Source organism: Oxyura jamaicensis, chromosome 1, assembly GCF_011077185.1.
Source record: "Oxyura jamaicensis isolate SHBP4307 breed ruddy duck chromosome 1, BPBGC_Ojam_1.0, whole genome shotgun sequence".
Lineage (NCBI taxonomy): Eukaryota > Metazoa > Chordata > Aves > Anseriformes > Anatidae > Oxyura > Oxyura jamaicensis.
This window is the reverse complement of record NC_048893.1, coordinates 52,036,629-52,060,881: the sequence shown is the minus strand read 5'-3', so window position 1 is coordinate 52,060,881 and position 24,253 is coordinate 52,036,629. Positions and strand designations below refer to the sequence as shown.

Genomic DNA, 24,253 nt, shown 5'->3' with positions numbered 1-24,253 from the left:
AACATGACTAAAGATAACTGCGGTGGTGGCATAGAAAAAGCAGTCCTTCAAGAGCCTTTTTCTTTTTTCCTGATATTTAACAATGTACGTTCTGCAGCCTCCTACTGAGTGAAACACAAAAGAATGCTCTCAGCAACAAGTGGTAGTGAAAATGAAATTACACAGGAACTATGCTAATGGAATATTAAAATTTGCTTACATTCCCACAGAACAAGGAAATCTTAGAATTACAGCTACATTTTTGCTCCTTTCTCCTTTATTACTACAGCCTTTTTGGTTCAGTTATCCCTTGGCAATTCTTCACTGCCTTAGCAGCCTTTCAAGTATATGTATTACAAAATCACAGCAAATAAAAGTGATGGAGCGATCTTACTCATAACGAGTACTGCTTTGGGAATTTTTGCATTGCCAAGGGACCAGACAGAGAATTTAGCTTAAGTAAAAAATGGAACTCAAATAGCATTTTTTCATATGTGTTTAAATCCCTCATTCTGTGTATTAATAGAAAGACAGCTGCTTTAGTTTCTATGTTGCTGCTGTAGTAATATGTAATACTACAAATACTTGACAGCTTTTCTAAAGTTTATCTAGCTTTTCCTCCCACAGATCTTTTGCAGCATAGCTTATCCATTGCCACTTGGCTGTCCAAAGACATTGAAGAGTTACCCTTGCTTTCTATCACAGCACAATCCTCAGTAAAATGAGAAAGACTTGCTATCTGGGTACACAAATGTCATGTTTCCTTAAGTAGCTGGAGGTGCAGGAGTCCCATGTCCCCAGGGAGACCCGTAGTGAAGGCCAATAGAGATGTACACACTTGGTTGCTTAGGAAAGCAGAACTGAGGTATGGCCAAACTCAGCAGATGGCCACATTCCCATATCCCAGCTATCTGCAGATGAGGAATTTGGGTTCAGCCTTCCCTCAGAGATGGTTCTGCAGGGTGCCTGTGAAGCTGCAGCAGTGCAGCACCTCCCTCCATTACCCCAAGGAGGTGGCATGGCTACTGAGGCCACCAGGGCTGCCAGCTGGCACAGATCTCCTCAGGGAGAGACAAGCCTGTGGGGCTGCCCCTTCCTTACTTGTCTAGACTCAGTTTCCCCTGACAGGGCACAGACCCTGCAAAATCCCATGGTACTTTCTCCTTACCAAAAGCCAGCCTGAGCTTAGGGAGCAGCTCTTTCTCCAGTCTGGAGTCCCTTGGAGATGCCATCCTCAAAGGAACCTAATCCCAGATTTTTCCTTATCTAGGGTATTATCTTCACCCATCACAGCTGAAAGAGCTGGGCTGGCTCTCAGCCAAAATGGAAATTATTATTATTATTATTTTTTTTAAACTGGCCACTTGCTTGTGGAGCAGCAGGAGATCATTGACATGTGGTCTGCACAGAGAAGGGATTCAGGAGGAACTTTTGTCCTCTTTTGTCCTCTTTCTTCAATGGAGTGTTGAATCCCTGTTGAATCCCTCAAGAACCAAGGTACTGTGGAAGATGCCTTTCACTTTAAGTTCTTACTTCCATAAAAATGTTACTTTCTTTATATTGGAATTATTAAGTGAGTATTTCTATGGAGTTCCCTGTGACCTTGAAGCATCTGAGTTGGCCTGAGGCTTGTTTTGGAGGTTTAGCATTACTCAAGTACACGCTTCAAGAGTAGGAAAGCACTTCTTTTAATTCAGAGGTAGTCTGGCTCACACAGCTAAAGGAAAATATGGTTGTAGTTAGTGATTTTGGCTAAAGAAACTGAGACCAGGCCAGAAATGGGATGCTCTCTCCATATGCTATAGCTAAAGACTACAGTATGATAAACACATAATCCAAAGGGTCTTGGTTTGTAGAATAGAAGTGTTTTGGTTTGAATATATATTTAGTGCAAAGTTAAAATTCTTTGCTCAGACATGCACTGGGAATACAGGCACCATAAGGCCTGTGCCTCACTTATATGAAATACTAAAAGGATTTTTGTAATATTTATTTTCCTTGAAAATAATTGTATGCTTCAGAACTTATATTTCCTTCCCTAGGACATTTCATTTTAACACCTCTCACACATTAAAGTTTATCTAAATTATATTTTACTTTTTTTTTTTTTTTTTAAAAAAAAACACATTATTATGTGATTACTTTTTAATTTAAATTAGGAGATCTGTATAAACCGAACCTTCAATTTCTAAACCAGAACTGAAAGCAGAATGTCTATTTCTTGACTGAGAGATATCATTTAGTTGTCAGTCACAGCAAATTGTCTTTTGATATGTAGTAATGCTATAGAAAGAACTCCGTTCTATCAAAATAAGTTTCAAATATTACGTAGGAAAAAACATGTATTGTTTTGATCAATAGTGCAAATCATCAGAAAAATGAATCTGGTAATCTGCCTATTCTAGAATAGAATCTGAATATTTTAGAACAGCCAGAATGAACTGATGTGTTTATGGGATAGCCAGTGGCTTCCTGAGCTGAAAAACAGAAGACGCCCAAATCTGACTGTGGCAACTGCATTTCCATTTTTCTTATGAAACCATACAATTGACCAGAGGAAGAAGAAGAGAGAAATAACCTACATACACTTGTCACTCCCCCTTCCTTTCACTCAAAATACAAGGTTTAGGGACAATGAATAGCATGGTACAGTTTCTCTAATTTTGAAGATGCTTTGCAGGGGAATGTAGGGATATTCTCCTAAGACTGTCAGAAAAGTACTACATGTTATTATGTGTCCACTTTGCATTGGTAAGGAGGTAGGGAATTAAAATGTAATCATTTTCATACTCATTTAATTTCTTGGCACATATGAAAGCACACTGATATGGGAGAATTGATATTAATTAAGCATTACTCAAAATGGTATTATTTTGCAGATAAGGCTTTAAACCACTTACTGCTGTTGGGATAAATTCCAAATTAAAGCTGTATTTTTAAAGTTGACATCATTACTGTTCAAGAATAAAATCCTCTTCCATTGTGGGAGAAACTGTAATATGCTACATATAACATATTGTTACCCTGAGCCTGGCTTTGCAAAATAAGGACATTTCATGAACATCGACTATTCATCATTCGTCCAAAATTTCAGAGATGTTTGTACTCATCTGTCTTCAAGAGGGTACCTGATAAAGTGGGCTGTCTTCTCTCCCTCTCTCTTTTTTATTTTTTTATTTTTTCCAAGACAGAAAAGAAAAATGGCATGTCATATCATGTTGAGGAGTTGTGTGGCAGAGAAGTGGGCTTGCCTCCCCTGCACCATCTTCTGATTAGTGCCCCAAAATTACTTCTTAAGGATACTTTTATGATAACCCATTTTCTTTAACATCACTCTTCTGAGCACCAGGTACAACTACATACCACAGCTGAGTGTCTTACATCATGAGGACTATGAATGCTTCATATCCCTCTGGACATCAGAGGTACATGGAAGCAGAGGAAAGGGGGAAATGGTAAGACCAAAATTATGTTGTTATCCTTGAATTTTTCTCTCTCTTATATACTACTCCCTTACACAGGGCACATTTTAACATGATATCAGCACCACTTACCAACTCATTGCATAAAATGCAAGAAAATTTATTAAAAATAAGAATGTTCTTTAAGTAGACTTTGTGTGGGAAGTTAACAAAATCTTAACTTATGTCTTTCAATAGCATTCACATTTCTGTATGAAGATGGGGCTCCCCCCCATGAAGCAAACAAGAAATAACAGCTTAGGATTTCTGATATACATAATTCAAATACTTTGCATAGTACACAAACTAAGCCCTAACACTGTCACGATGAAACTTGAAATTGAACAGTATTTCAACATAGATCTTCATATTTCTGCAAATAATAGCACTTACTGTGAGGATTCACAGGAAAAGTCCTCAAGGATATTACATTATGTATATTATAATGTCTCTTAGTAAAATGTGACCATGAATGTGAGATAAACTCAAAATGAGGCACAGTGAAATTGAGACCAAATCATGCTAGTAAAATACAAGCAAAGTGTATTTAGAAGTTTTGGCCAGTGGGTGATTTAGATCCTAGGAAATGGCCTTTACTCATAGGATATTTTCTCAAAAAGGTAACAGATGAAAGAGTTTGCCAATGGACTCTCTGATTATTGCTATTATTGCTGCTATCAGTATTATTATTGTTATCAAAAATACTAAAATATTTAGTTCAGAACCAAATATTACACAATTGTTTTCTAGAAGAGAAATAGTCACAAAATATGCTGTGTTTGTTTGAGTAATCCTATGATGTCAATGTAAGATTAAACACATCTGCCTCATCTGTACAGTATTTCCAAAGCTTACGTACTCACCTCCAAAGATTCCAAAATGCAGGAGAGAGGATTTCTAATGAATTGAGCTGGATTTGAATTTTATCTTTTCTATTGCCATTCACTAACTATTTCAAAAAGGCTAGAATTGTGTAGCTAAGGTCATCATAGGACAAAATTAACTAGCTGAATTTGTATAAATTAATATTTATGTTAAATGTCTATGGCAAATAAGTTACCTCCTATCTATTTGTTTTCTGCAGGACTGTAAATATTTTTCTATGAAGTAGGGAGAAATGAGACTCAGGTTTGATATTGTCATGTAACATGGATTGAATTTAATCTGAAAGGATCCACCTGACTACTAAAGTAATTAAAAACTGAGTAAGATTTTCTTGCAACTTTTGCTGTCAGGCAATCTGACTTTTAAATCATTTGAATTCCTCATTCTTTTTCCTTTTTGATACTTGCTTTAATAGGCAGAATGAGAACAATGGGGAAAATTCAATTTCCATCTTTACAAAAGGTGTTGTGTCCCGCTTTAAGAATTTTCAGCAAAGAATGACTGAAATATGAAAACAGGCTTAAATCAAGAAACAATTAATAAATAAAAGTTTTTAAATCTATAAAACAAGGAAATGGAATTTTAAGTTTAGCAGCATCCCACATAACACAGCTTAGGAAAGCAGATTTAATAACTAATTATTCCATATAGGTGTACGCTGTCAGTGTATGCAAGCTGAAGGGCAATATTCTTCTTCTGAAGATGTGCATTAAGCTAAATGAAGCATGTTCAGGAATGCTTAATATAGACCCTAACAAATTAGATCTACAGACAGCTACTATGTAAAAAATAATAAAACACCTGTGAAATAAACATACTTGCATAATACACAACCTTGCAATCTTGTATGTACTGTGCTAAATTAGAGATACCTGGAGTTCCCAAGTTGATTAAATGTTACTGAATCTAATTATAGACAAAAAGCCATTTCATAATCACACATTCTAAACGTAGTAAAGCCTGCTCTTCAAGTTTTTGTGTCCCTTCAGCTGTCAGAAAGTTATAGCTCATATGCTCTTTGGATGCATGAAATTTTCTACCTAAGCTCCAAGAGATAGAAATTTTAAATTTTATATTAGGTTAACAATCAAAAAAACAAGCTTAAAAATATACTGGTGATAAATTATATGCACAAATGAAATATTACTGTACAGCTATATAGCATGAGGCTTCAAACAGAGAAAAAGAAACTGTGTACTCTGGATTGCTATAATGTTTAGAAGTTTGAGTCCTCTGAGATTTAATTGAACAGAATTTATGCTTAAATGCATTTGTTAAACTAGGCATTGACTGTTGTAATTTTTCCACTGACATAAAATTTTAAATGTCTTAGCAAGTCTAGGCTTTAGACTCCTCAAAATATGTTTGTTTAAAAATGTTTATGGCAGTTATCTCCAAGTACTTCCTCCATTGTGTTAAGCCTTGCAGGAGCAACTCCTGAATTTGTGTATGCTTTGAAATTTTTTTATGTATACTTTGGAATTTTTCATTTGGGTCAGTTTTCTGCATGGGATTGTTATATAAGGTTCACAAGAAAAAAAAAAAAGAAATAACAAAAAATAGAATATAAACATGGTGCTGAAAATGAGTATGTTCAGCAGCCATGATGTTTTAACTTACCCAGATATGCTTTTCATGAGATGAAGAGAGATGAATGGAAAAAAAAGCACATAAATGTTAATGAACATATAGTAGTTCATAAAGAAATCATATGATAGATAAAATAATAGCACCGTTATAATTACTGGAATCTTTCTAACTGGTCTTTGAATGCTTTAAAGAAATTATATGTCCTTATGAAGAACAGAGGCATTTCTCAAAATGAGATTTTCTTTAAACTGATGTTGGTTATTTATTAGGTACCAGTGCAGCACATTTATAACACATATTCATACTAAAGATCTGGAAACACAGTGAATGTGGAATAGATTTCAACTCAAAGCATGCTGCTCAGATTTGAATAATTTCATAATGATTTTTGTGTAACACAAAAAATCCTGAAAATCCTAAACCTGTGGATTTAAGCAAATTACCACAGAGACACAGTAAAATTAAGAGTGGACTATGAACCAAGGTTTACTTTCCTACATCTACTTCACTAATATTTTAACAAAACCTCTTATAGAAATGACCACATAGACTTGGGATTATTTTATTGAAATAGGCAGGAAATTTCCTACACATAGATGACTAATATGTGTAATTATGCAGTATGTCAATTTGAGCAGTCCTAGTAATGCTAGATTAGTAGTGATACTGGTGTGAAATTTTGCCCTCTAGGTAACCTATTTTTACCAATAAAAAGAATTGATAAAAGTATCTGTAGGAGAAACCAGGATGCCATCACCGATAATAAACTTTCTTCAGCATCCTTTAATTACCATCATAAAAGGAAAATTATATGCCTGAATGAACCCCAGATATCTTAGAATACTATGTTTCAATTAACCATTGATTTACAGAGATATAAAAATGCTAGGTACAGACAGCTGTAGAAAACTTTGGAGTGAAAAGCATGTGCTCTTATTAATTAAAAAGATGTTGCTTTCATTTCAGTGATTTTATGAGGGGGCTGGTTCCAAGATCTTAAATTTCATTTCTGTGTTTGTGTGTGATAAGCAGAACAGCTGGAAGAGAGGAGGAGAAGAAGTGCAATATAGAAAAGCAGATGAAAACAAATGGCAAAGTCATACACAGAAAGTTTAAGAAAGGAAAATTACGAATTGGAAGGACAGCGAAGGCATGCAATATGATTAGAAGACTAGAAAACTACTCAATTGCCAGATACGATGGAGGTACCATCAGGATTGAATATACATTCATGATTTTGGGGTCAAATCTCCATCACATTCAATTTCCACTGAAGAAGCAATAAAGACTGATTTGAAATCCTTTGCCTTTTATTTTGGACCTTACAGAATCTATTGAACCATATATTTCTTACACAGCCTTCTGAATACTCCTTTGGATATGCGTAGATGGAAATAAACAGGGGAGTTAATTGGAATGTGAGCAATTTTCTGGCAGCTTTAGTCAATTGGCAAGTTGCAGCTGCCTTGGCATAACTTAAGGGACCTGAAGGCTGTTCCAGTCTCCCCCATTACAGCAGCAGAGGATCAATGATAATCTCTTTGCTTCCTGAGCATCTTGTCTGGAGAAAAAAAAAAAAATACTGCAGAAAAAACGGCTCTTTAAATTCTAGCTTTTGCTTTTTCATATGATAACCATTTCATCACTATTTTATTGAATGTAGATAATGATTTCCCTTAGAATACACTAAAGACATAGATGTTTTTTCTGCTGCTGTGTTTTATTGATTCTTCCCTTAAATCTTAATTCAACAGATAATCTGAAAGGGTATTTGCATATGCAGGAGATCAGAATTTAGGAATCAACTGCATGTGTGAGGATAGATGCTTATATTTATCAATAAATCTCAAATTGCAATATGTAGATCTGTGTAGATAAGGCAGGGATTGGGACCTTGTCATATTATGTTTGATTAAAAATTTTAAAAGCTGACACAACTTTTATGGAGAAAAGAATTAAAAAATACTTAAAAAGGGATAAAAATATCATTTAAAAAGACAGGATTTTAGTTCAATATAGGTATTATTGTTTATGTTCTTACAAATACAATAAATTGTATTCATTTTTTTTTTTTTAACCCTCAGAATACTCTATGTTTAATAATCCTCTGCAAGATAAATACCCATATATCCTTACATTGATAGTGCTACAAAAGGAATTCCCCTAATATCTAATTTAATAACAAGATACCTTTTTAACATTGTAAAAGCTTTTATTGAGTAACTATTTCAAAGAGTCTTTTATTCAGTAAGGGTTAAAAATATATTTGGCAAGGGAATTAAAAAAATACATCTTTATGTACGTCTCAAAGACCAGAACCCAGTCCAGCCAAGGGAAAACCATGGTGGCCACAGTGTACAATCCTTGACTTCATCAGAACACTGAATACCTCTCCCTCCTCCACTGGAATGAGAAAATAGAAAATAATAGGTAATGAATCGAGGATTGTTTGCTAGAAAGGGAGGAAGAACTAAAAAGCAGTTTAAAAGCTACCTACTACATCAGATAATTTCTCTTAGATGAGAAAAGAAGGAAGAAATTAAATGTAAAATCTGAATTTTCCTAAAGTTTCAGGAAAGATTGAAATCAAACAAACAAAAACAAACAAAAAACATTGCATTAAAAATATTCTCAAGAGCTACTGTAAGAAAATAAATCATGTACGTTTAGGATATAATGGTGTTTAATAAGCATTAAGTATTCAGGAACATTAGATGGATGGCACAGAAAAAGACCTTAATTAATCCAATTGGATTCATTTTTTGAAATGTGTGCAATTAAGAAAGTCATTAGAAACAGCTATTTGTATACTGCAGAGGACAGACTATTTGTAGTCACAAATACACTAAGTCAAGTTCTAATTGGCGTTGCACACATAAGACCTAATTAAAGAGGCATTGTGAGGATTCAAAAGGAACTAAATGATGACTACAGTGTTTCAAACTCTTATTCCACAAAAAAGATCTACCTTGACATATTTTCTGTTGAGGGATCAAAAAGTTTGATTTTCTATAGGCAAATTAAGTCCAAGTATTCTGTTTAATGTTATCAGTTTGATTTAAATGTAGATTACCAGAACAAGAGGAGTATTTTTTGCAATTTTTTTTCTCAACCATGTCCCAATTTTTGAAAAAGATATACAAATGAAAAACATAAAGATGGTTTGAAAAACATACACCTGGTTTTAGATAGAAAAGGACTAAACTCAATTAGTATAACATGTTCTTCTGTTAATATGGAAGTTACTGGTGCTTTATGTGCATATGACTGTAGTCAGCTGAAACTTAGCTGCATTGTGATTCTCTCAGGTTAGTTATAAGGTCATGCATACTACAGATTTCTTTTTACACAGTAACTTTACATGCAAGAATTACTTAGGTCTATTTTACAGGACTTTATTCACATATGTAAGTGTATGCATATGTCCTGGCATACCAATGCTTTTTTGCATTGACTTCAATCTGACTGAAGTCAGGAGTTTGTACCTTGCAAACAAAACGTGGAATACTGTGGAGTAAACCCCCCCAAAACAGGTTCATGGGAAATAATATATTTATTTTTATTTTCCTTAGAAGATATAAATCTTACATCTTAAGCTTGTCTTGGAGATGTGGGATTAAAGGATTTATGTTATTACACTGATGAAAGAAATAAAAAGAAAATTGAGAGATTCTTATCCAGAGTCAAATCATTCAAACATTGTAGGAAGTATTGGGAATTTTTTTGATTTTGAACAAAAATACCATCAGTATGATCCAGTTAATGGCTAGCTGACTAGCATTAAAGTTTTTTCATGGACGTTATTTACTTATAGGATTTCGGACCACCAATCAAATGATGGCATAGACCAATTTCAAACTGTACTAGCAGCATGCATAAGGTCAAATCCTCTTCTGTGTGGCAATCTAGGACTATGTAGCATTTGAATGTCTCTCAAACCTTGCCTTACATTAGCACTTTGCATAGGATGAAATAAGCATACCCTTCCTTCACTGTCAAATGCCAGGCTAGCTAGAAGGACAAGCTTACAAGCAAAACTTTCAAAAATGTAATCATAATTTTGAAGGTGATTACATAATTTCCAGGTAAAGCCGTATCTCAGTATGGATGCTATTATTGTCAGTTAAGGTGTTTTTTTTGTTTAAGTTTTAAAATGCTCATTGCCAAGCTTCCTTGTTTCCCATTTCTAAGAAATATTTTACTGTAGAGGGCATGTGAAATACTAATTATAATGACCAATCAGACACACTATTGTGCAACATAAAAGGCATGTATCTTTCTTCGGTATGCTCCTTTCTTCAGGAAGATACTTATGTTCTGATATATTACATACTGTTGCAGATCAAATCAAACATTTGAAAAGGATATGTATTATCGGCACTCTGCAATTTGAAAGGCAAAGCGTAACTCGTTCAACCTTCTGTGCTACCTAAATATGTATTTGCCATTAGTGAGGCTTTTCAGCAAGCATAATTTAGCATCATTCCTGAGCAAAACTCCTGTGGAATAGTAGAATTCAACTGACATTCACTAGAACAGTTATAGCAAAAAGGGAAATATATCTGGAGTCATTTGTTGACAATATTTGAAGTTTGCTGAGTTAATTGTTAATGTAGATTTGTTGTAAAGGGTTAAAGTTAGTATCATTTGATATTTTAGCAACAAGGACAGTAAAGCATATATATGGTTTCTCTTAACTGCCTCAAAAGTTTGCTAGCTGAGGTAAAGTCAGTGGGGATATTTTTTTTTTTTTTTTTTTTTTTTTTTTTTCAGGGGATACAGATTATTTGATTTTTGGCATCATATTACGTACTCTTCTTCTAAGGTATGTGTGGGACACACACTTGAGCTATTCCGGAGGGCACTACACACATGCATCTGAACCCTCCATGAACCTCATGACTAATGATAGGAACTGGACTAGCCCAAAACCTTGTATGCTGGCTACCAGCTTGGGCTTTGATGAAAACCCTGAGCGTAAGGCAAGACCAAGTTACAAGCACAGTCCTATCACTTGGTACAAAAACACCCACCAAGGACAATGCTATGAACAGCTGGGATAGTGTGTGTATACACAGCCACTGAGAAATGGTAGCTGGAGTTGCTGGCTACAAAATTCAGAATGAGAAACTAGTATCCGTTTATTTAACAGGGAGACTGATTAATCACTAGAAAAAAAAAAAGCTAAGAAAGAGCACCCATCAGTAGAATAACACCCTAAATGCTCTAAATATCCCCAACATTTATTTTTGTTTTCTTGGACTGCAGTTACAATTTACAAATAGTAAGGCTTTTAAAAAAATCAATATTAACTAGATCTATCACGTATTTCACCTCTGCGAGTAAATATTTATGGATGATTCAGGCAACCTAAGCTTATCTTTTCAGATGACTTAAGGAACATGATGGGGTCAAATTAAAAAAAAAATATACACAGCTTCCTTTATTTCTCTTTGGTGCCTTAGGAGAAACACTTGTTACAGATATATCTACTGTAATAACCAAATGTTGGATGAAGAGATTCTTGTTTGAGGTTTATAAATCTGGCATATCATTGAGACAAACTGATAATTACATTTTAATGATGTCTAAGTAGTCAATTGAAAGTGAAAGAAATTTAACATCTAAATAGCATTTTCTAAGCAAGAAGCAGGAAAACTTTGAAATTTAGGTTAATGACACTATTATCACTGGAGAGGGATTTGGTCTCCAGAAATATAATATTATCTCAAGAAACTCTTTATAGTGAAATGTATTATTCAGGAATCTAGTCTATGCATATAAATTGTGCTAAAATAGTATAACACAGTGCAGTGCGTTTATAACTCCAGGAGGCCAGAGCAGGGTCAATGCACGTGCTTGCTATTCGGGGAACAGGTAGCCAGGACATCTGGGGACCATTAGTACCTACTGGCTGCAGCAACTCACAGTTTGAAACATTGTACTTTTCCATCCTTCAGTTAGTGGGCATACTTGCTAAAATTTGAAGTTTTTTATTTATATTTTTATTTTTTAATTAAAATGTTTTTTACCTATGAGGTTAATTCAACCAGAAGAAATACATTTTAATGGGAACAACTCCCAACTAGCTAATTTCAAATTTTTCGTGAATTTTGCCTGAAGCTAATGAAAACTGTGAGAATGTTCTGGTCAGAGTGATGAGTCCCACCTTTGGTTTCACATCAAGGGGAGATCCCTGGCTTTCCTACACCAGAAGTACGAGTTTTACCACTGAACTGAAAGAGAAGTTCACTGAGCTGTTAACACAGTTCAATATGTAGTATTATTCCTGTTTTATAAAAAACGGAATTGGCTCTGGGAACACTTCCCCCCCCGCCCCCCCCCCCCCCTCTAAGTGACAAAGCCAGCATAAGTAAAGCTCTCCCTGAAATTTAATACTACGGAATGCTTCCTGCTTTAGTCTTTTAACTATTTTTCTGGTAAGCCTAGTTCCCTTGGGATTTTGTGTCCTAGGCAAAATTAGCCAAAGAAATCCTTAGAAGGTGAGGTGCTCTGCTCATTCTGTTCCAGTGGGACTGGAACCATTGCCTCTGTGGGGTTTGTAGGGCCTATTTAACAATAAGAACAAGTTAAACACCTGAAATTAAATCTTACTGCTACATCATGAGATAGCAAATTATTCTCAAACTCCTCATATTATCTTTTACAAAGACATCATATACATTACCATCATCCTTAATGTTACTTTCTCATTTGCATTACACAAATCAGTAATTTTATAGCTACTGTATGTTTCTGAAAGATACTTCTAAGGGCAGTTACACATAACTAAGTGTTGGCAAAAGTGAACCTGACCTACTGAGACAAACTTGTCATTAAAATGACTTTCTGGACTGTTTCAACTGAATACTTTGCAAGGTAAGACATGCAAATACATGACTGCATTTTTTTACATGGAAATGTTACTTATTGTCTACCCTATTGATAACTCACATCCTAATGACAATCATAATTCAGTTGAATCCCAAGTATCTCTCTAAAAAAATGTTTTTCCTGTACTACAGTTCCTCTACAACTATATATTCTACACATAAATTACCAACACATAGTAGTTATGATAGAAATGTCTTAACATTTATCTGACAGTAAATTAAGAATAATCTTAAAATCAGTCATAAGGATACTGAAGTGAGAAGCTATGAACATATCTAAAGTAATGGGAAAAAAATCTTTGTAACACAGGTATATAATTTATACATATCAGGGTCAATAATAATACAGTTCAGACTAGATGAATAGTCATAGTCACAAAGGAAAGCTTCGTTTCCCTCTAGCAGAGAGTATTTTGATTACACCTAATCTGTAAAGAACCAAGGACAGACAGACACAGGAGAAAAAAGGAAAGACTGGAAAAGAAGACAGCATGGAAAAGTCTCATAATGTGAGATTAGACAGTAGTCTAATAACTGATTACCTATTAGTTCTAGACTGAAAACTTGGTAGCCACTGTCATGTATGAAGTAGTATGTGTCAAGTCTTATGGTATTTTATCCAGTTTAAATAACTATTAACATATGAAAAAGTGAACACATTTGTCCACTCGTCCCTTCAAAAATGATTTGCTGTAGTACCTTCAGTCCTCAAAGCTGCAATATAGACAGGAATTACCAAAAAATGAAAAAAAATTACCGAAAAGTGAATAGTATTCTATATGCTTACTAGAATTTAATAAAAAGGTGTAGTAATATACTTACATATATTTCTAAATGAATAGTGAGTGATAACAGATGTACAGATAAGGAATCAAAAGACAAGACTCATCAACTGCAAAATCCCTGTGAATGTTATTCTGAGTCTATTAATTTAAAGCATTTCTTCTCTGTCAGCTAGCACAATGACTGCTTTTCTATCTTTAATTGCTAAATTGAGGTCAATTTAAACTGAACACTTACATATGTACATTACACAAATATGCACACTTAAAGACATATTTCATCAGTAGCTTGACATGAAAGTAGTGGTTAAAAATATTCTACATATAAATTCAAAGAAAAGCTGAAACATATCCCTCACTTTTTTTTGGATTAGAAGTGCTAATTCTCTTGAAACTTTGCAAAGGAACATTAAAAGAAAGACCTAAAAACACCAAAAAAATTAGGCTTTCAAAATCCAAATAATAGGACTAAAGTTAGTGATTATGGATGAAACATAAACTTGTTGGTATACTAAATAAATTTTCAATGTCATTTTAATATATATATATATATATTTCTCAGACACCCTCTAATTACATTGGAACTGTGATGCTGCCAAGAGGTTTCTTTTGTGTTTGTAGCTTTATTTTGACAGTTCTCCATAGCTCCTGCAAGCTGTTATGAATCAGTGTACTGGTTTTACAAGTAGGTGCACCAGAGTCAGCACTAAGTTATTAAGTGATTTAGGTGAAAAACAAGGTAGGTTGCCATTTGCTGACAAACAAAAGAAAGTGAAGCTGCTAGGGTTTATGGGGAGCCTTTAACTTCTATAGACAGAAATAATTATTCAATGGATAATGCAAATAATCTTTTCTCTGTTCTGAAAAATTAATGTAGTCAGTCACTGAAATGGTTCTTTCACTGCTTGCCTATTTTTTAAGAATTGTAGTTACCAAATGATAAAGAATTAATGACAATGTGAAACAGAAAATGTCTCTTTCTCTTACTGTTTTGCAAATGAAACAATATTAAACAATTGACAAAATTACAATATTTTTCCTATATTTTATATGCAGCTTTAAAAACATTTACACTGGGAAAAAAACAAAAAAACAAAAAACAACACACACAGTAAGTGATAAACAGTCATAGTAAATGGTTCTGCCTCTCATTATACATCTGCATAAAAACAACACAAAAACTGTCATTAGATTCAAGAATGAGCCAATACAAGAAACTTAAAGGTGGTACTCACTTTTTCTTTAGTCTTCGGTCTTTTTCTGCTTGGGTTCCAAGTTTGCCCAATCCCAGAGATTCTTGTGCTGCTGCTTCTGTTTCCATATAGCCTCCTGTGTTGAAAATGGAAAAGAAAAGAAAAGAAAAAAAAAACAACATATTTTCCTACATCTCTTTCCCAGTTCTCTCAACCCTTCAATACACATTCTGACCTTCCCGTAGTCATCTTTGTTTGCTTACTTAATTCATGGCATCTAGTGTTTGTGGAGAACATCTAATGCTGGCAAGTGTTAGCTACATGGAAAAAAGTAGAAAGAAAATTTGCTTCCTCCTCATGTTCAGCAGAAATGTATGAAAAGGGCACCCTGGTCTTCTCCTTATCCTGTTTGACTCCTAAGTATCAGTCTCATGGTCCTGAGTGAGAAATGCCTTCACCATTTTTTAATCTTAGGTGGGACACATGCAGATGAAAGTACCTTCTCAAGAACTGTATGATTATTACTGACATAATGCAGCATCAGTTAATGTCATCATGCTAAAGTCTTCATTTTGCTCTTACAGAAAGTCTTATAAGTCTTTGATGTCATTATCCTTCCAAACTCCTAAACCAGAGGTGACACAAGGAATTTGTCAGAGGAGTAGAAAGCCTCATGGGTCTCCTTGGAGAAACCCCGTGGACATCTAATTGCTGTCATGCCAAGGGAACTTTAAGAACTTGCTTCAAGTCACAAGGAAAGCCTGCAATAAGCAAGGACACCTGGACCAAACTACAATCATATTATAAACTGTGGACAAAATTGGTATTGTTAATCCATACTGATCAAAATTATGTCTGTTAATGTGACTTTCCCGGTGCAGAAGCCGAAAGGTACCTTTTTTTTTTTTTAAAAAAAATTTAATTCTTTTAATTCTAAATTTAACTCTGGCTCTAAGCAGCCCTCACACCTGTACATGCATCTGCACAGACACAGTGGCTGCAGCACTTCTTTGAAAGCTGCTTTCTGCTGTGCTCCTGTTCATGAGGTACATAAGTGGCACAGAAAGACAACATCACAGGAAATGCTGACGCTTTTCTCCATTTGTCAGTGTCAAATTCTTATTTTTCAACTAATGAATAGTAAACAGTTGTAGAGTGGACACCAGGATAATTAGGACAGCACAATATAAAAGATTTCTATTCTGATTCAGGGATTTTAACCATAAAATGGAGCGTAAATGGTATCTAGCAAAATATCATCATAGGCTTTTGCAAATCATATTTACATGCAATTCAACCAAGTGGGAACAAAACCAACTGCAGTATCATTTTATTCCGTTAAATTATAAAAACCCGTTTTCAAGCAGCACTTTCAAAGCAGGTGTAGTTCTACCTCTACCACTGGCTAGATGGAATTTTTCTTCAATAAAGAGGGCACTAATTTTCCACATCTCATGATGAGAATGATGCCTCCAATCACAAACACAAAAAATATAGCTGTATACTTTGCTTATTCTCATCTGCTTTTCAAAGTGGTACAAAATATCTCATCAAATGTTTCTTGCTGACTCTGGAGTAAACTTATAATTTTTGCAAACTGCTGTACATATATAACACCTGTTATATATAAACTGCTGTAATATATCACACCTTCCTGAGAGAGCAGCAGAGCAGCTCACCAGATATTAGGTGTAGATGGTATGATGGCAGTGCAATGAGGGATTAGAATCATAAAATCATTCAGGTTGGAAAAGACCTCTAAGATCATCTAGTCCAAACCTTTAAGCTAGTACTAAAGTCCACCACTAAACCATGCTGCTAAGTTCTACATCTAAACATTTATTGAAGACCCAGGGATGATGACTCAACCACTGCCCTGGGCAGCCTGTTCCAATGCCACACAATTTCTTTCAGTGAAGAAATTTCTCCTAATGTTCAACCTAAACCTCCCCTGGCACAACTTGAGGCCATTTCCCCTCTTCTTATCACTTGGAATCAAAATAAAGAGCAGCACTTCTACATCAGCAAGATTAAACAGACAACTGGCACTTCAGCAACACTTCAGTGGCTGTAACTATATTTCTGGTTTTGATTCCAACAGTTTTCTTTTTCAACCTTATCACAGTGAAATGATATAAATGCAACTGGTATCTCTTTAGCATGACAGAAGGAAGAAAAAAAAAAAAAAAAACACAACAAAAAAACCACACCCAAAGTGAACTGCAATAGCTTGTAACTATCAATCAAATAGCTAACACAGGCTTTCTATTGATTGATTGATTGAAGGTCCCCATCTGGTCTCAGTTTACTGTTTGAGTTATAAATCTAGTTCTTCCTCTATGGCTGTACCATCTTGATAAAAAGCAAGATATGCAACATTAAATTGCTATCCATCTAGAATGCCATTCATCGTTGACAACACCATTAGATCATCTTACTTCTTGTAAGGACTAAAGGATATGGGGCAATATTACTCAACAATAGACAGATTTGCTTACTTTCCATTTTAGAAAGTTTATCTGGGCTTTTGACAGAGCTAGCAAAAATAACAAGGCAGTGATGCTGCAGACACTCTTTGTTCAAGGCTGAACAGCATAGTTCAAGGCTGAATAGCATCAGTGCTGCTATTACCACTTCACTTAAGGAACAAAGCCTGTAAAGTTCTAATGCTCAAGTATTTTCTTCAGAGAATTTTAGTGCTACAGCTCCTACCTTACTTTGGCAAAATAGCTAATGCAGGAGAATGGTCAATGACTTGATAGAGCTCTCTGTTCACGTACTGATCAAGCTCAATGAGCTGCTCTGAGGATGACCGTGACATTCCATGATCACTCTCACAGACTGGAAAGTATTCTCAGAATACTAGGCTTTACCACACAACAAACACATCTGGGCCTTTGAATGACCAAGGGCACATTGTATTGGATGTGGTCATTGTGCCTGTTTGTATCAGACATGCAGATGACCATGATTCCGAACAAACTGATCTTGATGATACACCATACAGATAAACTAGACCAGAAGGGACTAAAAATCCTTGTGATATATTGTTTTAGGGACTAGAATATTTTAGTTGTAAGATGAGGAGGATATGCAAATGTGTGGAGTGGTATTCCCAAAGAGAGAGAAGAGTGGATAAATTTTAAATCAAACAAATTCAGAAAATTAAATAAAAGACACTCCTTCCCCCTTTCCCAATTATTAACAGAAATCTTGAAGAAGGTAGAAAACTGGAATCCTGATTCTAAAAAAGATATCCTAAGGCCTACACTTGCCTTTGAACAATGATACAAATAGCTTAACAGAGATGATAAAAATAGCAAATTATGAAAATAATTATGAAAAAAAATGGCAAGTTTAGCAGTGGAAAACTAAATTTTGAAGGTAATGTGGATCAAGGAAATCTTTTGGCTGACAGCCTGGCTCTTCTGAAGTTAATGAAACTTTTGAGGTTCCAATATTGCTTCTTAAATGAGATTATATATTACACATGATTTTAGAGACATTATGGAACCAGCTACAGAAATATTATTTGTACAATCAGTGTATAATAATGTCACTGGGATCCTTAATATCCCATGCATTGCCATGAACTTTTAAATTGTTCCTTTAAGCATAATTGTGTGCATGTACAAATATGCACATAAGAAAACAAATTAATGTTTCTGAGGCTCAAAATCAGGTTTATTGTTTCTCTACTACTTGGTGTTCTATTGAATAAAAGGTATTTTCCATATTCAAAAATATAAGAAGTCTGTATCTATATCAAATCAGGATAAGTTTAAGAAAAGAAACAAATCATTTATTGATTTTGAATTAAAGAATTACGTAATGAAAAACATATAAATATATTAACTGCAGTGCAATGATGATACGGCTTACTATTTAGGTTTTTGTGACATATTATTTTGCTATGAATAGAGCTATTAATTATATAGCTGCACAGATATTGAGCCTATCATGGAATTGATTCAACTACTACCACTATTTTAATTTTTGTTTATTGTCTTTAAACAGTTACCGAATGGATACTGCCACACAGTATTTTTTGTCTTTTGTTATCTTAAAAATTAAGATGAGGAAAACTGTTCTGTAATTCAGCTGCTCAACAATGTCTCTCAGTTTCTTAAAATATTTTGTTCTTACTTCTTAGTTACTGTATTTTTTTGGTATATGCTTGTAAATCTAATTTGTTTAATTAAAATGTGCATTGTACTGAAATCTTTGCTATTGAGCTAAAGGACGGTTGTCACAAAAATTTCATTTAATTGCCAATCTTCACTAATAGCTAATAATGTAATTTAATGAACTGGTGTTGGGAATTACAAACAGGCTTTATCCAATTATGCATATGGCTTATTAATCATGTTGGCCATTATAAGAAATTAATCTATTGCCAGATTATATTGCTCCTGAGGCAATCTTTAAAGGTGTTATTTTATTTTTGTTCATATCATGAGGAATTGCAGGGAAGACCAGCATATTTATTACATCTTTGTCCTCTGTGTTCCTGAGTTACTTTGAAATCACAGATTATTGTACATAATCCATCAGTATTAATAAAATTGGTTTTACGCAATGTAAATCTGAATTAATACCACAGACTAAAGTTATAAAATTCTCCATTAGTGCAGATGGTGACACACAGGTCTATCTGAGAGATCCATTTAATGGGATCCTGAAATACATTAAACTATGAAGATGATTGCATAAATCAGTTTTATTCTTACCATAGTGAGGAAAAAAAGGAATTTAAATCAAGATTAGAAATTATTATTATTTTTTAAAGAAAACAATATAAATAGGAAAAAGGTTGGGGTGTAAATGGAGAGTGCTCAGTGCTCAGTATGATTTTACTCTGATATTTTGATCATAATATTGCACAATTTTATGTTGTAGGCATTTAGTAATGGGTTTGCTAGTTGTGTAAATTGTGATTAGCATTCATTAATACCATATGTTAATATGAATTTAGGTGGTATTATTATTTTATTTTTTAATTTATTATTATTTCAGGCCTATGTATCACTTAAGCATTTACACTTACTGCAAACCTTTAAAAATTTTTGTAGGTGTTATGTGGTCACTATGCCAGTAAAAATTTAGTGCCTCACAAAGCTATACTCTGACATCTTTGTGACTAGGAAAGAGATATTTCTATTTTATTTTACTAAATTTATGCCTGTGTGGCATGCACCTGTATGCTAATCTTAATCTAGCTAAATCAGATAGCCTAGCAATAGAGACTGCAGCTAAAGATGTATCAATCAGGGTACATAAATTATGAGACAGTGCCTTAACTGTGACTTAACTTTCCATTGCTTTTGCTACCTAAATATAGTTAAATACCTGTTAAATAAAGTTGAAGCATGACTGTTTTTTTGCATTTGGTGTAGACATATCTCATGGAACATCACAGAAGAAAAAATTTGCCAGGTATGAATTAGACAAAGATCTTGGCTAGGGAAAAGGGCAAAAGAAATAGGAGGAAAACAAAATATTGCCATAGGCAGCATAGCTAATTGAAAAAGTACAGCGAGAACAGCAGTGAAATGCACTAGCAGTCATCTATTGACACATTATAGTGAGAAAGGCAACTACACCTGCAAGGATCTTACATATCACATACTTATACCCCTTAGAGTGGAGTGTGTACTTAATTCTCTCTTATCTCCTCTTTAGTTTGATTATTTGAGAATACTCAGTTAGCATTTTTAACCTAATTCAAGAAAGTAGTGAAGCAGCAGGCTCAGTGAAGAGGGTAGTAGTATGTAATTTGTGCTAGTAATTTGTGTCAGAAGTCTGCTTTTGTTTGTGTTATAGCAAACTCCTGACATAGCAAACTCCTGACATAGAATTAATGATAACAATGGAGTATAATGGGAAGGTTCTGCCAAAGTAAAGAGAACAAAAAGCAAATCGGAAAACTGAAAAGAAGCAAAAATTGGAAATGGAAAAATGACTGTTAAGTGGTGACCTTGACTTGGTACCACAAATTTCTTACTCAGCTGTCCAAGTCGAGCCTTCTCTTTTTTACCAAACAAGCGTCCTATTGAGGACTTGATTCCTTTCTTCTTGGGAGCTTTGTGCAGGGAGTCCTGACTGCTATTGACACTGCCAAGACCAATGCTTTCCGGCTCCAATGAAGCAGGCAAACTACTATGAGAGATAATAAAGAAATAGAACAGATAACAAGTTATTATTATTATTATTATTATTTAATTTTATTTTCTTCTGAGCATGTCTGCAAACAAATGAATTGGTTATAATTTAGTAATAATCTTCCCACAAATGAAACAATTAATCACATCTTGCTCCTTAAGTGATCTAGCAATATGTAGAGCAATACGAGACTGGAAATAAATATTTTTAATTTGCTAAGAACCACTGATGACAAATACAGGATATTCCTGATATTTGTCTTTCTAGGATTTGCAGGATCACTACTTCTAGTAGTGATCAAAACTACACCTTAAAAACAGAAATATCCAGCATGTGTTTTAGCACTGACAAATATTCTCAAGGTCACATAAGAGACAAAGGTAAAGGTTTCTTTCATGGTACAGGAAACAATTACCAAGAAGAAACATGAATAAATAAGGGCATTTCAGAATAAACAACATGATCTGAAGAGAGTAATATGTGGTAAAAGTGAAGTACTGATTCATGGTATGGACATCTTACCTTCTGGCATCGTTGTGGTACGAAGAAGGAAGGGTATGTGTCATTCTAATAGCTCTGGGTGTTGGAGGAGGAGAAGTTTCACATTTGATTGTTGCTTTATCTTCACGCCCATCTTCTTCAACTACTGCAATCTGGGGGATAGATACTACATTGAGAGCCAAATGGCTTTTCATGAAATTTTCAAACAAATTTGTCAATTGAACTGAAGCATGTATGGATTCAAGGGCAGTTTTATTTATTTATTTACTTATTTATTTATTTATTTTTGAGCAAATTGTAAGAATTCTTATTGTTTAAAAAGACCACTAGGAAAAAAACAAAATTGCCTAAACATTGCTTGAAATACATATTTGAAAGGACAGAGAGTACATTTGGAGAGAAAATTATTTTATCCCAAAGGTCTAAACATGAAAATAACTTTATGCATGAGCAGGCCTCTTTCATTAAGCAGGATTATTATGTAAACAAAATTCTCAGGGAAGTAAGGGAGAAGGTAAATACATAAACAAGACTACTCCCTCTGCAGTTTGTTGAAAGTGAATGGTCAGAGCACTTGAAAATAAGCATGAAAAAAGGAGTTTTGTCACAACAAATAATAATTTAATGTGAATACTGTCTCCTCTCATCTAAAGATAATTACCATACTCAGCTCCAGTTCTGCAAATACCTTTATATTGCTCCACAAGATTGCAAGCAATCTGACTTTGGTTCCGCCAGCAGTAAAAATGGCTAAAATACATTTGAAGGTAATTCTTTTGTGCCCACACTTTGCTTTTAACTGTATCTCCTTTAAGTGCGTTCTGTAGAGGCTCCTGCAAAGTATCACTAGTGGGCCTTGATTCTTGGAGTAGCAGTGACCCCTGCAAGCCTTTCGAGGTAGTCTTAAAACAACTACATTCAGGTATTGGATGAAAAGTAGTGAAAGGGGTACAGCACGTGGAAAGGAACCCGCTTATTTAAATGGCAGAGGAATATGGCAAAAGCACTCTCCCAAGCTTTTAAAAAGCCAGTATCATACCTTTCTCCGATGTTTCCTTAGATCGCTTGGCTTAAGTTGGTAACAAAAGCAGCAACAACAAAAAAGAATGATTAATAAATCTTATTTGAGCATAACAATGAAACACACTTTTTCTTCTGACATTCAGAATCATGAAATAGATATTTCATTAATTTAAGACTACCCATATTGTATACCGATTATAAATGTGGTGTCATAACATAAGATAACCCTTTACAAATAAACCATCTGTGAAAGCAGTTATTTTTTCCAAAGTTACAATCCCATTTCTTTTCATAAATTTAGCAAAGAATAGGATACTCCAAATTTAGAATAGCAGTTTTTAATTGTGTATTTTTCATATAAAACCTTACACTAACCCCATCCCCCAAAACATACATACATATATATATGTATATAACATATTTGCAGTTTTATATAATATTACAAACTAATCAGTGATTCACTGAGGATAAACATAAAATATCAGCAAATACCACATCAGAAAAGTGGTATTTCTCTCCAGTTACCCTGTCTTAATGAGCTTGGCACCTTTAATCAATGAATACAAATTAATCTGTCTTCTGTACTGCAGAATTATTTGGCGGTAGAAATCTGATAGACTGTACTTTGTTCAACCCCTTTTCATTTTTATTTTTTGGTAGATGTCTCATTCATACAAACAGAGCTGAAGAAATTGCAGAATGTTTCATTGCATAGACCTGAGATGTGGAAACCTCTGTGATACTGTTCCTCCAGACAACCTCTATGGGACCATTTGGTAACTTGGGCTCTGGAGACCAGACTATTACTTAACTCTTCCCCAGCTCAAGTATTCCCACTTGGAGGATGTCTGATAGTGTGCTGTGTCTGTCCCCAGCCAGGAAGGTAATGAGATAATAAAGATTCAACTCTTGCTAAAACAGTGCAGGGGCAGCATCCTGAAATGATCAATGTATGTGCTTTGTATGGCGTTACTTTTATGGTTTATGATATGTCAAGAGTCTGGCTGCAATTCATACAGACATCCGAGTTTCAGTCCAGCTACAGCTGGATGGCAGTGAGGCTGTAGCAACATGAAATGTAGAGTCTATACTGCCATTTTGTATTTGAATCTGATGAACACACTGACTGTCTAAATCAAGGCAACTAGGCAGCACAGGTGCCAGCTGGGAGGTCAACTTAACCATTGCCATTAATCTGGAGCCAAATTAGTTAGCTTAAGTGGTGGATGGAGTCAAACTGCATATTGAGGAAGGTAGCTTTGGTTAAGTGGGTGGCACCACGGCAGCCTGTACATCCACCTTCTCAACAATGGTTTTCACCACCACCATCTTAATTTCTGCTCTTCAGCAGTTGGAACCAGAGGGAGAAAAAAGAAACAGTGCCTCAATCTGTCACACCTGCCAGCCATGACCTCCTCTCACAATATGAAGCTGCTGTCTTTAGTTCCCAAGAAGGTAGCAAATGGGTTCAGGTGAGTACAAGTAGCTGTCAGTTTCCAGAAAGAGGGCAGGGAAGGAATACTCAACTAGATGAAGATAGACAAAAAATTCTACTCCTGCTTGAGTAGGAGCCACATGGAGGGTGAATAGCTGGTCTTCACTCTCAGCTGTTCTTAGCTAGGGAACCTTTTCAGCTAGAAGAGTTAATTTCTGCTTTCTGATTAGATCAAAGCTCATTTCTCCTCTGCTGAGAGGCCCCACCAGTGGACACTTATATCTACATGGAACCATTGCTGCTGCTTCTCATGAATCGACTGTAGGAGGACACTGATGATGTTCAGATT

The 24,253-nt window shown here is 34.8% G+C and overlaps 1 protein-coding gene across 15 annotated transcripts in view; it reads right to left on the bottom strand.

The window, feature by feature from the left end:
* PPFIA2 (PTPRF interacting protein alpha 2) overlaps nt 1–24,253 on the bottom strand; it is a 329,918-nt gene that overhangs the window by 20,751 nt on the left and 284,914 nt on the right. For 9 of the 15 annotated variants that reach the window (XM_035338456.1, XM_035338451.1, XM_035338479.1 and 6 more), the window contains 5 exons: nt 22,486–22,515; nt 21,468–21,598; nt 20,788–20,942; nt 14,826–14,919; nt 5,946–5,954 (listed from right to left, as the gene is read on the bottom strand). In XM_035338456.1, coding sequence (XP_035194347.1) covers nt 5,946–5,954; nt 14,826–14,919; nt 20,788–20,942; nt 21,468–21,598; nt 22,486–22,515 — 419 coding nt within the window. The remainder of the gene's footprint in view (nt 1–5,945; nt 5,955–14,825; nt 14,920–20,787; nt 20,943–21,467; nt 21,599–22,485; nt 22,516–24,253) is intronic. The other 6 variants (XM_035338469.1, XM_035338568.1, XM_035338508.1 and 3 more) reach the window with 2 other exon arrangements.